The sequence below is a fragment of the Elephas maximus genome, chromosome 16, assembly GCF_024166365.1.
Source record: "Elephas maximus indicus isolate mEleMax1 chromosome 16, mEleMax1 primary haplotype, whole genome shotgun sequence".
NCBI classification, from domain to species: domain Eukaryota; kingdom Metazoa; phylum Chordata; class Mammalia; order Proboscidea; family Elephantidae; genus Elephas; species Elephas maximus.
The window spans coordinates 25,094,788-25,109,961 of record NC_064834.1 but is presented as its reverse complement, the minus strand read 5'-3'; the positions used below and the strand labels follow the sequence as shown (position 1 = coordinate 25,109,961).

The window sequence follows — 15,174 nt, the reverse complement described above, 5'->3', positions numbered from 1 at the left end:
TCCCAAGAAACACAAAATCACGAAAGCGCCGTCCCTCAACTCCCATGGCAGACACTGCTGCCTAGACGGCCAGGAAGAACTAAGGTTTATTCAACAGCCTTCTTCCCAGGGGCGAGGCCAGGAGAAGGCGACCCCGGGTAGCTGATCAGGCCCGAGCGGCGCCAGAAGGTTAACAACCCTCTTGCCCTCTTCGTTGTAATAGCCAAAACACAACACTCCACAATCCAGCTGCCGGAAGTGCATCGCCCAACCTGCTGAGGATGCCGGGAGTTGTAGTTAAGTGGCTAGTTCTGCGGCACCCAATTCATCTTTTTTCAGAGAAGCAAACAAATACCTTGGAACACTAAAAAAAAAGGTCGCCTTATGCCCAACATGTCTACTATTCCTTCCCCCTTCCAGTTGACAAACGGGACGCTCAAAGCGCATGCGGAACACTGGACTACAATTCCCAGCATGCTCTGCAGGGCTCCCTGAGTGCCCGGCCACCGTCTTAGATACGGGCCGCATGAATGGAGCGTCGGGCGTAAGGCAAAGCCTGGCATCATCCGCGCGGCCGGTACCTGCTCCCTGAGCGTGAGTGCGGGGAGTGGGCCGTGCGCGTGCGCGCTCGGAGGGGGCGCGAGGCAGCGCGCCAGGCGGTTGCCGGCGCTTGGCTGCTGAGGTTGGCGGCAGGGGCGCCGTGCGCCCAACGGGCTGGTAGTTGCGGGGCCTCCCGCCTCGCCCCGAGTTGCAGGCAGTCGTGGCGGCCGCCGGGGACCGCAAAGGGCGGAGGAAAGCTGGGGCCGTTGGGAGCCGGCCCCGGCGCGCAGAGGAACAGCCGAGCATGCCCCGAGACAACATGGCCTCCCTGATCCAACGGATCGCCCGCCAGGCGTGTCTCACCTTCCGGGGTAGCGGGGGCGGCCGCAGCGCTTCCGACCGCGGCGCGGCGCCAGGCCCCGAGGCGCCGATGCCGCCGGGCTTCCTAGAGAACCTGAGCAAGCTGAAGAGCCTGCTGACCCAGGTCCGCGCTGAGGACCTGAACATCGCCCCGCGCAAGGCCACGCTGCAGCCACTGCCGCCCAGCCTGCCGCCCGTCACCTACATGCACATCTACGAGACGGACGGCTTCAGCCTCGGGGTGTTTCTGCTCAAAAGCGGCACGTCCATCCCACTGCACGACCACCCGGGCATGCACGGCATGCTCAAGGTGCTCTACGGCACCGTGCGCATCAGCTGCATGGACAAGCTGGAGGCGGGCGACGGGCAACGGCCGCGGGCCCCTCCGTCCGAGCAGCAGTTCGAGCCGCCGCTGCAGGCCCGGGAGCGGGACGCCGTGCAGCTGGGCGTGCTGCGCTCGCGGGCCGAGTACACCGAGGCCAGCGGCCTCTGCATCCTCACGCCGCACCGGGACAACCTGCACCAGATCGACGCAGTGGACGGGCCAGCCGCCTTCCTAGACATCCTGGCCCCGCCCTACGACCCCGACGACGGCCGGGACTGCCACTATTACCGGGTGCTGGAGCCCGCCGCCAGGCCCAAGGAGGCCTCCGGCTCGACCTGTGACCTGCCCCGAGAGGTATGGCTCCTGGAGACGCCGCAGGCTGATGACTTCTGGTGTGAGGGGGAACCCTATCCAGGTCCCAGGGTCTTCCCGTGAAGCCGCCGGCGCCCGGGAGCGGTGGCTCGAAGACGTGCCCCATCCCGATCTGGGCCTGGCTGCCCGCGACCCATCACAAGGGCTCACTCACTATCCCCCTGCTTTGGCGTTGGAGCTACTGGAATGGGCCGCAGCCGCTTCCTTGGGAGTCTTGGGAAGCGCGGGCGACTGGACTGCAGCCACCCGGCACGGTTCTGGGGGCGGGGTAGGCGGAGAGACTAGGTTGTTTCCTGGCTCTGTCACTGCCAACAGGGTTGTGATTTGGGGGAGGGGGTGAGGCAGGGGACTATCTGAAGCGCTTCCATTCTAAAGCCATAATATTCTTCCTCTGTTCCTCACCCAAAATACAAATTCAGTTCAAAATAACACTAAGTAGGTATTTTTTTTCTTGTTCAGTAAATAGGGTTTGTTTTCCACTTAGGGCCTTTTTGCCCTTATCCTTATTGTTATAGTTTTAATTTATTGACTGTGCACGAGCTAGTGGCTTGAATTGTTTTCAGTTCAAGGCATTGGTAAAAAGTAGGCTTGAAGAGACGAGCTACCCTATTAAAAGTGAGCTGTCTTGCCTATTTAATTCGTTGTGAAAATCACATCCTTTTTTAGAGTTGGGGAGTCACCCCTACAACACAGCTATGCATGTAGAGGACAAGATTTCTTTCCTCCTTTACCCAGTAGCCACATCTGGTTTACTCTAGCAGCATCTGACAAAGTCAGCATCTGTATATCTCAGTGACAGGTGGTCACATAAAGCTTATCTTTCCCATCAGTCTCCAGATCTGAGTTGAGCAGATTTCTGATTCACCTTTAATGCAAAGGCTATATTATCCTCAAATGACTTTCTTCCTTTTAAAGTACTTCAAGAAGCTATAGGGTAATTCTGTATTTTCTAACCAGAAGATACGGAGATGCTAAATCAGTTATGCTTCCAAACAACTGAATGTAAAATACCCTAGCCAGCTGTTGAATTCGCTATCCCTATTTACTTCCAGTATTTCCTGCAAAAGTAGAGAAAAACACGTTGAGGAATGTTTCACATTGTCTCAGGAACAGTAACGTTCCAGAGGGCTGCTGATTCCAGCTATGTTGTTGCTGGCAAGGTTAGCTCAGAACCCCTCAAACGAGAGAGTGAATGTTGGCTTCCTCTAATGTGGCTTTTTATAGGAAGAGATAAAAGGCACAGGTGAGCAAGGCTAGAAAAATTGAGAATTAACTCTAGTAATAGCCATTCAGGTACTGAAACTTGGGAGTAAACACTTGCCACTCCCTACCCCTTGAAAGGAAACCCTGGTAGCATAGTGGTTAAGAGCTACGGCTGCTAACCAAAAGGTCAGTAGTTCAAATCCACCAGGCGGTCCTTGGAAACCGTATGGGGCAGTTCTACCCTGTTCTATAGGGTCACTACGAGTCTGGAACTGACTCGACGGCAATGGGTTTGGTTTTTTGGGGGGTTTTTTACCCCTTGGAATTAACAGTTGTGCTATCTGTGACTACTATTGTTTTTGTCCTTTAAATAGGCTGAGCAACTCTACCTTGTTTACAAATGTATTGACACCATTTGCTTCACGCCATGGAGCACTATTGTTTCCCCCTTTTTACTATTTATAGGATTTCCTTTTTCACAAAACTTTTAATGAAAACAAATTGTAGAAATAAACACATTAAAATTTGCCCAGCTGTCGTCTGAGCCCTCTTGATTGACTTGCCCATGTGGCAGTACTGTGCTAAGATCTGTAATAAAGGAAGATTGCTACTGGTAGGAAATGTTTGTTGACCCCGTAGGGAAACAGTATGTGCCTTTGCCTCTTCATGCACACCGGGTTACAAAGGCTCCGGGTGAAGGAACACTTCTTGCCAATTTTTACAATAGTAAGAATAAGCAAACTCTTGACTGACTGATTTTTTAACAAAAACGATGACGCCTATTTAAGATGATATGCCACCATCTTGCAAAATCTGACACAGGCATAATCCGTGCCTCCTGCCAAGCATTTCCTCCAGGGTTGCTGAAATGGTTTTGTTGTAGCTTCGTGTTCTCCTGTGGTTTAATCTGCCTTAGGGGCAGTTGGAAGCAGCTCTTCCTGCCATCCAGTGTGAAAATAAATTCTGGCTATGCAAATGATGATTTTCTTAGAGAAGAGTTCCTAAAATAAAATGTCAGGATATTTTTGTAGTACACTAATGAATGTGTAGGGCAGTCACATACCTATCTTTTTTGATTTATATTGTAGCAAAAAATTGATTAACGTACAAGGGTTATTGATATTAACGTATATGCTATACAACCTGAAGTCCATTTAACTAACCTTCAAAAACTCATCCTGACAATAGGACAATAATAATAAAGGAAGAACTGTTTCAAATTTCTTTGTGAAAAAAGTTGTAAGTTCTCAATTTCAAGCAATTTGGAGGGAGAAAAATCTAAGGTGCTTTTCAAAAGGATAACTGAAATTGTTGCAGGCTGAAACAACAGTATGACCTCTAGTTCAGTTCAGCAAGAACATTGAACCTTCTGATTCACTGATAAGTTCTGAGTAAATCAATGGGGAAAATAAAATGGAACTGTGTTAGTGAGCCACTAAAAAAAAGGAATATTCTCCTTACAGAGACAAAATGTGGTGCAGAAAACCCTGCACCTCTGTGCATGAACTGTCAGTCATGACGGCCTGCGTATGCTGCCGTCGTGTTTCAGTGTATTCCTGCAATATAGACTAGGTTTTGGTAACTATGGAAGAAAAGTTACCTTCCCCTAGGAAAGACAAATGAGCACAATGACAGTAATCATTTAACTTTTCTGTTGAATAACAAATGCAATAATTGCCTCTAATGGGTGAGAAACTACTTGTAAAGCTTTTTAATTTTCTAGTTCTATTAATGACCAGCTATATGAATGGAGGAGAGTATTACATACCTACCTACTATATGAGAATTGATTTTTACTAAGCCTGATCTTGCATGGATTGCGTTTACACCAGCTGCTGTCTACTAATGAAAAGCGTGAGCTACTTTTTAAGTAATATGTGTTTTGTCAACAGGAGTTCTCTGACCTTTTAACACTAACGGCCCTTCGCCCCGAACACACCGTCTATTCCTTTTGCGTTGTTCCCTTGTAGGTGCGTCAGTCTTGGCATCTCAGGAAGGACTCTGTCGTCACTCATCTGTTGCAGATCATTCTGAATCTTGTACTCTAGTTCAGCTGCCCAAAGCAGCAGCAATGGATCTTTAATTCAGGGTTCTGTCCACTGCTGTTCAACTCTGACCTGAGGGTAGTGCCACTCCTGTACTGCTGATGTGAAGTCGGCACTTCAGGTTACGTACAGAAGGGACCACCGATCACCTCCAGGGCAGTAAGACATCTAATGTCAAAGAAGCAAACCGTGTGTAAGCCCCACATGGATACCTACTCTTAATACCCAGGGATGTTTCCATTTCCTGGGTTAAAATCATTCAGTGTACTTTTGGAAAAATAAAGTTACGTTTGAAATTATTTGGAGGTAGATCTTATTTGATTATTGCAAAATGGAAAAGGAAAATATGATTTACTACAATGTCTACGTTTTGATTGTTGAAGGTTCACAGTCTATACAGCAAGATGATGTTATACTAAAAACAGGTGGCCTGCAAATTTCTAAAGTCCAAGAAATAATATAAATTCAAAAGTGGTAGTTTATTTCCTAGAGAGTGAACTTTGAAACAGAGTGAAAACAAATAGCTGATCATACTGTTTTGCCACGACAGAAAAAAGCTCCGTGTATATCTAACCTAAGGGGAATAAGCTAGGGCAAGGAAACAAAAATATTTCCATCCTAGGAGAAAAGAATCTGAAGACTTAGATATCTTCTCTTCTGACTTCCTTTTTTCTGTACAATTACTTTAGTTGTTCATTTAATGTGACATGCCACTGTCTTGCAGAATGTGACACAGGCATAACGTGTGCTTGTAGTTTGGACTGGCAACATTTCAGGCACTTGTTGGTGCTGACCACTTTGTCCCTCAAAAAAAAAAAATTGTGTTGCACTATTAAAACATCACTACAACCATTTTTTAAATATACAACAACAATTTGCCTTAATTTGGTTAGCAGTTAATGAAATTTAAAAACCTGATTTATGAACACTTGAAAACCTTACTTAGGTTTAATATACCTGTTTTTAATGTGCACTGAACCATCTCAAAAGCATTATGACTCTTCAAGGAATTATTCTCTAGAAGTTACTTTTTAATGAAAACTACCAGTAACAGTTGAAACATCAATAATATTCAATAAAGCATGTCTAAGAGAAAGAGCAGGCTTTTTATATGCTTTATTTCTTAAAACCAAAAACCAAACCTGTTGCCATCCAGTCGATTCCGACTCATAGCGACCCCATAGGACAGGGTAGACCTGCCTCATAGGGTTTCCAAGGAGCAGCTGGTGAATTCGAACTGCGCACCTTTTGGTTAGCAGCTGAGGTCTTAAAGGCAAGGTAAAAAAAAAAAAATCAGACACCTGTGAAAAGGACCCTGAATGTTTCACGCACAGCGAAATTAAATCAAAGATAGTGACCTAACAAGTTGTAATCAGGGGTAAAAGCCACAAGTTTGGCTCTGAGAAAACACAAGGGTGGTGTTTCTTATGGTATGTTACTGCCATCTCAGCAAGCCCAGGTCAAGGTGAAAGCGATTATGTAACTAATTTTGCTTTACTCAAAATGTATTCAATCTTAACGCTTTAAAAAATGGCTCTTAGTCTGTGGCTTTCTAAACAGATGGTCTTCATTGGAGGTGCTCTGAAATTAAAATTTGGCAAGGCAGTTATGTATGTCATAAAATTCGGGTACCATATTTTAATAGAATGGAATCTTGGTAGAAGTATTCATTAAAAACACCTAGCAAAACATAACATTGTTTTATACGTATTTCTTCATCAAAATAGACCAAGCAAAGATGTTAATATGCTGACAAGCTGGGAAATACTAATCTAATGGAAAAACACCAGTCCTTAGAAAAAGCTAACAAGTTCTAAAACCTCCAGTAGTTTTTTGTTTTTTTTTTTTTTTTTTTGAAGTATAAAGAAAGGGAAGAGATACAGAAGAAAAAGGTTAATTACCTCCACAAATTGGTTCTCAAATTCTAGTGCTGGCAAGAGCAAAGGTGGTTTCCAGGAGTAGCTGTCGCTGTCTGCTGTCCTGAAATACAGGCCATCAGTTATCAGCCAAGTCTAATGGTGGCAAAGGACAAACAGCTGAAGGGATCTTCAGATGATCTAGCTAGACAGTGAGCGGTGTGACCCGTTAGACCTGTGTACGGATCCAAAGGCAGTGGATGAAGTTAATACAGACCAGGTTTTAGGGTAAAGGTGAGAGCGTAGCGAAACTATCTGTATGATGGGTGGTAAACATTTTTGCTACCTTTATATTTTAAAATCACTACAAAAGGCTTGCAGTGAAACCAACCCTATAGTGCATTCTGTTGCAAACCATTATCTAGTATGAGGGAGGGACCGTCTGTCTTTCTCTGAGATTGTTTGGCTAGTGTACGCTGATCACATCTAATGGGCTGGGTATTTTGATAGTCTTTAGATCCACCAAACCTCTGGCGTATTAATGATCCTTCAGAATAGGGTTAATCAACTGGGGAATGAAGGCTGGAGAGAAATGAGTCCGGGGTAATTCCTTTGGCAACCCGTCACTGCTGTCATCAGCAGTGCCTGAGTGCATTTTTGATCTGAAGAGGCGATAGCGCTTTTTTCAAAAAGTTTTTTGTGGTCATGAGAGTAATCCTGGAACCTGAAAGTCATTTCCAGCTTGACCACGCCACCACACTTTCCACAAAGCCACATCTCATCTGCGTTCCAGGCCCTGGTCAGGGTTCTGAAAGCAGTTGCAAATGTGTAGTCTCCGAGTGGGCACTTGTTTGTAAGTATTTATTTTCCGGAGCCCACTCAGGGACGGAGAGAGGCTATAGGCTGTTTTAGAGGACGGAACAATGAGTCAAAACACCGCCTCCCCATTTTTACACTAACGTCTGGGGGGAAATCCCCAAACGCTTACGTTTGATTATGAATGGAGATTGCTTCGGGGTTAGAGGGCTGATGATGACAGGCTAGCAAAACTGGAGGTCCTGGCTTGGCCAAAACACTGAGCTTACTGGTATTCAGTGCTGTTCAGTCCTACCAACCAGAGGTCGGCTGTTGAATTCCCACCAGTCAGTTCTCACAGCACCCAACAACAAATCTTTCAGAAATGATTTCTGCAGCAAAAATATTGTTGAAAAGTATTTATTTACACTATAGTCATAAACCATCCATTATCTGAAATTCAGTTAGTGGTTCTGCGTTAGAATAGGTTATATTTTCACAACTATTAAGAGCTAATAACTGAACAAGTCAGCTCCAGTAACATTATTTACATTCTTAATCTGAAATTTGACTACAAAGGTAACACATTTAAGTCACAAAACAGAGCATACAAAAATATACTTTCTAAAAAAAAAAAAAATCCAAATATTAATAGGCAGAAATATACAGCCATACTAAACCCAGGGTGTGATTTCTTTTTTCCATAGTAAGGCAACCCATTTACATGCAGACACTGTAACACTGTCTACATCACGCAAGGCACCAAGGACACTTCCAACACAATTGCATGCATCCTAATTTCAGAGAATATATGTACATCCCCCTTTAATAAGTTAACCTCAGATTCATTTCAAGAGATCATAAATGCTTTACTTCTTTTCCCAAAGGTTCAGAACTTGGAGAACAGTGCACATCAAAAATACACCAACTCTGAGTGGACCTACACTGAAAAAATAGTCTGCATTTCTCAAACAACTCAAAAAGGAGCAGGTATTGCCATGTCCCTCCCATCACATTGCACTTCTCTTCTCTGAGTTTATAATACATATTGCTTAAAGGGTTGAGACGACTACATAAGCTTTGATTCGCTGTTCTACGGCCACAGAACGCAGCACAAAGGCAATGCTTCACTCACTGTACAGCGTCCCCCAATCAGTCCCAAGCCATAAAGTGCACATCAGTTTTGCTTCTGTCTTTCTGCTGTCCCCACTCGAGGGACCAGCATCTCCCAACCTACTGTAGAAAAAGTCCCAGGACGACTCTAAAATCCAGAGTCAAAAAACTGTAATGGGTCAAAGGAAAGGGGTGGGGCAGCAAAACCTAGTCAAACAACCCTTTACGGCAGGGTCAGACCTCAGCCCTCTAGGCCAGGCAACCCCACCCAACCTCCTTCCAAGCCTCTCCTTTCCATTATGGTGATGGTCAACTCATCTATCAGACACTAAAATGGGCCAAGTTTTAGGAAGGACCTGCTTTTAAGTGAAAAGCAGGGCAGTGCTGGGCTCCACCAAGGCCCTTTGCCCAATGAAAGGAGGGAGGGGCAAGAAAGGTTGGTAGTGTTTGTCCTGCAGCTCGAGTGGATGAAGGGCCTCTGGGGCCTCAAGGAGCTGGTATGTCAACCTGAGTCTCATCTCAAGGTGTCCTGGTCCGAGAGGAGCAAGGGGCGAGCGCTCCCCCACCGATAGTGCCGCTGTTGCTGCTGCACAGAGCCCCCCCAGCCTGCGTGCCCCCAACGCAGGTGGCCGTGGACACAGCCTGCACTGACGATGAGGGGGCACTGCTCTTCCGCTCCTTCTGCCTCAGGTGGATCTTAGTGTGGCGCTTCCTCTCATCACTACGGGCAAACTTGCGGCCACAGTAGTCACAGGCAAAGGGCTTCTCGCCGGTGTGAGTGCGGATGTGGGTGGTGAGGTGGTCACTGCGGCTGAAGTTGCGCATGCAAATCCGACATTGGAAAGGCTTGTGGCCCGTGTGGATTCGGATATGCCGTGTCAGCTCATCAGAGCGGGAGAAGCGCCGGTCACATCCTTCTGCTGGGCACGGATAGGGCCTCTCATGCACTGGGGTCTTGCTGGGCCTGTTTGGGTACTTGCGAGGCCTCAGGATGGGCCGAAGCGGCAAGTGGTGTGGGTTATAGGAAGCAGCGGCAGCAGCTGCTGCGGAGCTGCTGCCAGGCAGCCGGGGTCCCTCACTGCCTCCACTGACCCCTGGCCCTGTGGCCCCAGCACTGGGACCCCCCAGGGTAAAGTTGCGGATGGTGGAGAGTGGGGTGAGTGGAGGGGGGACCCGAAGAGAGTCCAGAGGACAAGGAAAGGGCTTGCGATCTGGGCCAGCTGCACCATGCAGGTCTCTCTGGCACTGAGACGGGAAAAATCCAGGATAGTCTGGGATCATGGGGAAAAGACCTGGGTCCGTGGCTGGCTTGGGGGACGGGTAGGAAGGAGGTGGTGGGTAGGCCAGAGAGGAGGAGGAGGCGGAGGTGGTGGCTGCCGACAGGAACGCCGAGGCGTCCTGGTAGAGGTCTCCAGCACAGCCAGAATAAGGAGGCGGTGGTGGCGGTGGAGAGTAGAGGTGGTCCAGGTCAGGCTGGGTCTGGGACATGGTGCACACACCCAGGGGTCCTGTGGCCAGTGGGTTGGGGGAGGCAGAGGTGACGCTGGATGAAGCTGTGGTCGAAGCTGGGGAAGTGACCCCTTGCAGGATGCCCGCACTCACGATATTGATGATGCCTTCTGGGTAGCAGCTGGCACCAGGATACTGGGGGTCAATGGAGAACTTGCCCATGTAAGTGAAGGTCTGGTTTCTAGGTGCAGAGACAGGAGCAAAGCTGCTGGGATATGGGAGATCCAAGGATCTCTTCTCTCCAGTCATGTCAATGTTGATCATGCCATCTGGGGAAGAAAAAGGCAGAATGGAGGTGGACCAATGAGAATGCAGGCCAAGAACTCTCTTCTCACTCTCTTTCACAAGGGTCCATTCCCAAGGCCCAGGATACCAGCACTGCAGAGCTAAGGCAGAGTCCAACAGGTGGGAAATCTTAAGCCCAGAAACAGTAAGAGAAGACTTGCCCAAAATCCTGCTGTAGAACTCCATCCAGGAAAGCACGATAAGCTCCCCCAGCCCCCACACACGGCCATCTGTGGTTCTAGTCCCCAATAAAAACACCCAATAATAGCAACAACAATATTAAAAATTCTCTATCTGCCTGGAACTTCACTCCCTCTCTTTTGCCTAGGGGGCGGCTGGGGCTCCAGGACAGACAATACCCAAGAAACGACTGATCGCAGCCAGTGCCGAAAAGATGCCAGCCTCAGAGGGGCGCCGGGGAAGGGGGCCAGTGATTTCTCGATCCCCCCCTCCCCATCTCCGACGGCTTCCCTTCCTTCCTCTCCCTCTGTGTATCAGCTGATAGCTGCTGGAGAGAGTGAACGGCTGCGGGGGCCGGAGTCTATAGGCTTCCCTTCTTTCTCAACCTTCACAGCCCTGCGAGCCACCCGCGCGTCCCCGCCCTAGCCCGAGGCCAGTGGCGGGGCTTCGAGGAAGGAGCGGGGGCCGCCGGAGACGACTTTCCCCAGCATCGCCTAGGAAACCCGCGGCGCCTGTGCCCCCGCGAGCCTGCCTCGACATCCCGGGAACCGCTTCCCGCTGCCGCCCGCCCTCCTCCACCTTCCCCCCGCCTACCCGGCCGGAGCCCCTGCCTCGCTAAGCCCCTCAACTTCGCCGGCTGCTCGCAGGTAGGGGCGCGCGCTTCGAGATTTTCCCGGATTCTGCTCTGCCCCGAGCGGGGCGGAGAACGCTATACGCTGGCGCTTCTCTGCCGCTCGGCTCTCCAGACGCTCAGCTCTTTCCCAGAGCTCCGAACTTTCCCGTCCCTTTGCCCCCACCCCGGGAAAAGGGATGTCAGGGTGCCTCCGGCCAAAGGGCCTGCTCAAGTCTCCAAGTCCAGCGGGGCGCCTTTTCCACCCCCGTCCCTCTGCTTGGTGCGCCCGACCGCTCAGTGGCGACCTAGCGCATCTGCCCGCGCGCCCAGCTCCAGCGCCCCGGGCTCTGCTCCCGCGGGCTCTTCCTGCACCCCCTTTCGGCGCTTATTGCTAGTTCTGACAACTCCGTCCACCTCGAGCCCAACCCTCTCCTCGAGTCCCGAACACCTACCGTACTCCACCCACCACCTCCAAGCCGCGCGGTTCCTCGCCCGCAAAGGGGACACGCGACTTACCTCCTGCCACTCCGTTCATCTGGTCAAAGGGGCCTCCCAGTTCGGCATTGGGGAAGATGGTCACCGACGTGGCGGCGAGGTCCTCCACCGGGTAGATGTTGTCAGACAGCTGGTGCACAAAACCACTTAGAGTTACTGGGATTTTGTCTACGGCCTTGGCGGTCATCATTTGCTCCTCGCACAACCTGGAGACCCAACTCCCTCGCTACCTGGAGTGTCAGAGAAGCCGTTTTGGAGACGAGTTGGACTGAGCCTGGAATGGTATCTCCTTTTGCCCTCCACACTTAAAAGCAACCACTCAAAAAAATAATAAAAATCCAATAGAAACAAAACTAGCAAACAAGTTGTTCTTTAAAGAAAGAAAAAAAAAATACGGCTATTTGCCACTGACTCCTGTGTTCCGGCGGTAGGGAAGCCAGGAGTTGCTAGTGTAGTGTTATTATAACAGTCAGTGTGTCCCCTCGCCGAGCTATTAATCAATTGCTGCTCTCTCAGACGGAAAGTGTTGCTCTAAGTATTTATGGGCAGGTCTTGAATGCCCGTGACGTCGCTGCCCATATATGGACTGAGGAACAGGGCTGGGCCAGGAGGCTTTTGCCGTCACATGGTCGATTTGCATACGGGCTCGGCCGCGCGGGCTCCGCCGGGCTCGCTACTCCCGGCATGCAGACCAGAGGGACCCGCGGGGCAACAGGGCGCGCGGCCCAAGCCGCAGCCCGGGTCTGGGACGCAAGGCTCAGCGGAAAGGGGGCGCGCCACAGGCCCCGCTCTGGCCCCTGCAGCAGAGCGAGCTGGCTCTGGCTGCGGCGCGGCCTCCCGGGGCGAGGAGGAATTCCGGTTCCCTGGGACTTTCCAAAAAAGGCGAAGATCCGGTGCCGGCGGCTCCGCCTCCCCAGCCCTTGTTTGGGAGCCATTCCGGAAAATTAAACTTCGGAAAGAAACCGAGCGGAGCCGAGACACTACAGTCAAACCCCTACTCACTTTCTTGGCAGCTCAAAACCGCAAGCAAAAGGAGACAGCGAGAAAAAAAAAAAAAAAAAAGCTGCACGCATTCACGGAAGCTGACTGCTTTTTTCTGAATTACTTGGTGGAAAGAAGTGGCTGGTGATAAGAGTGAATGCGGTATTGCTTTTTTGGAAAGTCTGTTCTATTTATACAGGAACGAAAACGGAACAGGTTTGGGGTTGTTTATTTATTTAAGTATTTTGGGCACCTTGGGGCTAGGGGGTAGGCACTCGGAGGTGCAAAATAACTGCAGGGAGCTTCGAGAGAAATCTTCATCCGGAGAACCCCCAGCCCTCTGCCCGCGCGCTCCCCGCCCCCCTTCAGCTGCTGCGCGGAGCGGGCTCGCTTCCCGGCGCGTCTGGGCGGTCGGCTGCGTGGGGGCGTCCAGATGGAGAATTGGACACTCACCCTGCCCCGCCACACACACAAACGCACTCACACACGCTCCACTTCCGCTACACACACTCTCCCCCGCTGCCCTCTTCACACACCCACTCGCACACCTTACGCTACACACCTCCCTGTTGGCAGTGCACGCCCGTGCGCCCGCCTCGCAGCCTCTTCTCCAAGAGTACCCAGGCGGCAGACGAGACACTTAGCACCCAGGCTTGCCGAATGTCCCGAGGAGACACCCATCCTCACCTTCGCTGTCCGTCCCAGCCACCACGGCACCCCCTCTCCCCGAGAGCCCACGCTACGGGGGCGCGCCCTGCCCGCACCCGAGCCCTACTCTGGAACACACACATACTTGGAGAGAAATTCTCTCCTCCAAGAGCCACCTCGGTGAGCCCAGCGACGTCCTGAGTGACGGCACACAGCGTCTCTAAAGCCAATTTAGACCCGCCATCACCCCACAAGCGTTTTCTTCTGCGAGTAAGGAAAATGACCCTAGTAGGAAACCTTCCTGCTTAGTTCCCAAAGCTATTTTTTAAAAAAACTTTTCATAGGTCCAGATACTGGGGGATGCCGGCTCGCTGCACGCACGGCTCCTACTTCCCGGCGCGCCCCATCCTGGCAGGGGCCCCACGGGAGGCTGGTCCATAGTCCCCAAGCCGGGCGCGCCGCCCTCTGTCTAGCCCGTGGTCGTTCATGCAGGCTGCGATCTGCCTCGGGCCTTTCTCGCTCCACGGCCGCTGAGGCCGGGAATGGAGCGAGCGGGCCGCCACGGGAACACAGCCCAGCACGGCCCTTTCCCGCCCCGGCCCGGAGCGGCCCCAGTCTCACCAGGGCTCAGGAGGCCGGGAGCGGCGGCGCCACGCAGTGGAGGGAGCGCGGCGCTGCAGGCGGCTCTCCAGCCGCTCACCTGCCGCCGCCGCGCGCCAGCTCCTGCTCGGCCCCACGCACAGCGGTCGGGGCCCTGCGGCAGCCGGGCGCGGCCTCCGCTCCTCCACTCGGGCACCGCCTCTCCCTCTGCCCGCCGCGAAACCTCGTCTCCGCGGCCGGCCATCTCCCTAACTTCAAGTAAGAACAAATTTGGGAAAGTTTCTCCCTCGCGCTGCGCGCTCTTTTCCATTTGGGGGTGAAAAAATTTCACTGAAAAGGCAGGAAAACTCAGCACCGTAAGCACCCTCGTACGCGCCCCACCCCAGCAAAAACATGCAGGGTCCGTTTCTTAAAAAAGAACGAAAAGAAAGCTGCGGTCTTACCACGTGCGCCAGCCCGCTCCGCCTGCGCTCCGGCCGGCCCCGCGGCCCCCGCGCGGACCACGGGCAAGACGACGCCTCGGAGGGCAGCCCAACTCGCATCTCCAGCCCTGAGTCCGAAAGAAAGAGGGAAAAGCGGGATTATGCAAATATGGGTCGCTGCGGCGGGGCTCGGGTTACCGCCCCGCCGCCCCCCGAGGTGAGGCACCCACCGGCGGCTAGCGCGAGCGCCGCGACTGCTCGCGCTTCGCTCCTCTCCCCGCACGTGGGCGGACGGACGGGTTGCCGGGGCCGCCCCGCACGGACGCTGCTGCCAACCCCGCCGGCGGCCGCCGCTCGCTGCCCGGAGGGGGAGCTCCTGGGCGCCTGGGCGAGCAGGACGCGGAGGGCAGGACGAGGCCAGGGGAGGCCAGGACAAGGGGAAACCGCAGGATCTGCGGCTGCCACCGGTTCCAAAGGAGGAGGCCGAGTGGTGGGCCGATGGGGGAGGGAAGTACACAGAGGAGGGGCGGGTTTACCCGGCCGGTCTCGAAAGCAAGTTAGAGTAAGTGGGAGTGACTGACCTTCAGAAATTCTTCGGAGCTTTCCAACGACTCACACGTCTCCTAAGAACTTTGCCCCGTCAAGTCCGCGGTGTGCCAGGGGCTGGGGTTGAGACAGGGGCAACTGGTAGCTGCCAGAGGCTGTGGGACTCCCCGGAAGGTGCCTGGGGCCAACCCTAGGAGGCCTTAACTGAACCTCTGCTGGAAACGGGTCAGTAGATACTTTCTGTAACCTTTTTTTTTTTTTTTGAGTGTCTCTTTAAGTAAAAAAAAAAGAAACCACTACCGTCAAG

General features: G+C 51.8%; 2 protein-coding genes across 3 annotated transcripts; one reads left to right on the top strand and one right to left on the bottom strand.

The window, feature by feature from the left end:
• The first annotated feature begins 466 nt into the window (after nucleotides 1-466).
• On the top strand, nucleotides 467-5,863 carry ADO (2-aminoethanethiol dioxygenase). 2 transcript variants are annotated; one of them, XM_049855457.1, is made up of 2 exons: nucleotides 467-1,558; nucleotides 4,750-5,863. In XM_049855457.1, exons 1-2 carry the CDS (start codon nucleotides 824-826, stop codon nucleotides 4,825-4,827), a joined length of 813 nt encoding a protein of 270 aa, XP_049711414.1. In that variant the 5' UTR covers nucleotides 467-823; the 3' UTR covers nucleotides 4,828-5,863. The 2 variants fall into 2 exon arrangements, with proteins under 2 accessions (XP_049711414.1, XP_049711413.1); XM_049855456.1 differs by having other exon boundaries at nucleotides 467-5,861.
• A 2,062-nt stretch (nucleotides 5,864-7,925) lies between these two features.
• Nucleotides 7,926-12,197, bottom strand: EGR2 (early growth response 2). The gene is made up of 2 exons (XM_049855872.1): nucleotides 11,692-12,197; nucleotides 7,926-10,366 (listed from the first exon to the last, which is right to left on the bottom strand). Exons 1-2 carry the CDS (start codon nucleotides 11,858-11,860, stop codon nucleotides 9,108-9,110), a joined length of 1,428 nt encoding a protein of 475 aa, XP_049711829.1. The 5' UTR covers nucleotides 11,861-12,197; the 3' UTR covers nucleotides 7,926-9,107.
• Between the last annotated feature and the right edge of the window lie 2,977 nt (nucleotides 12,198-15,174).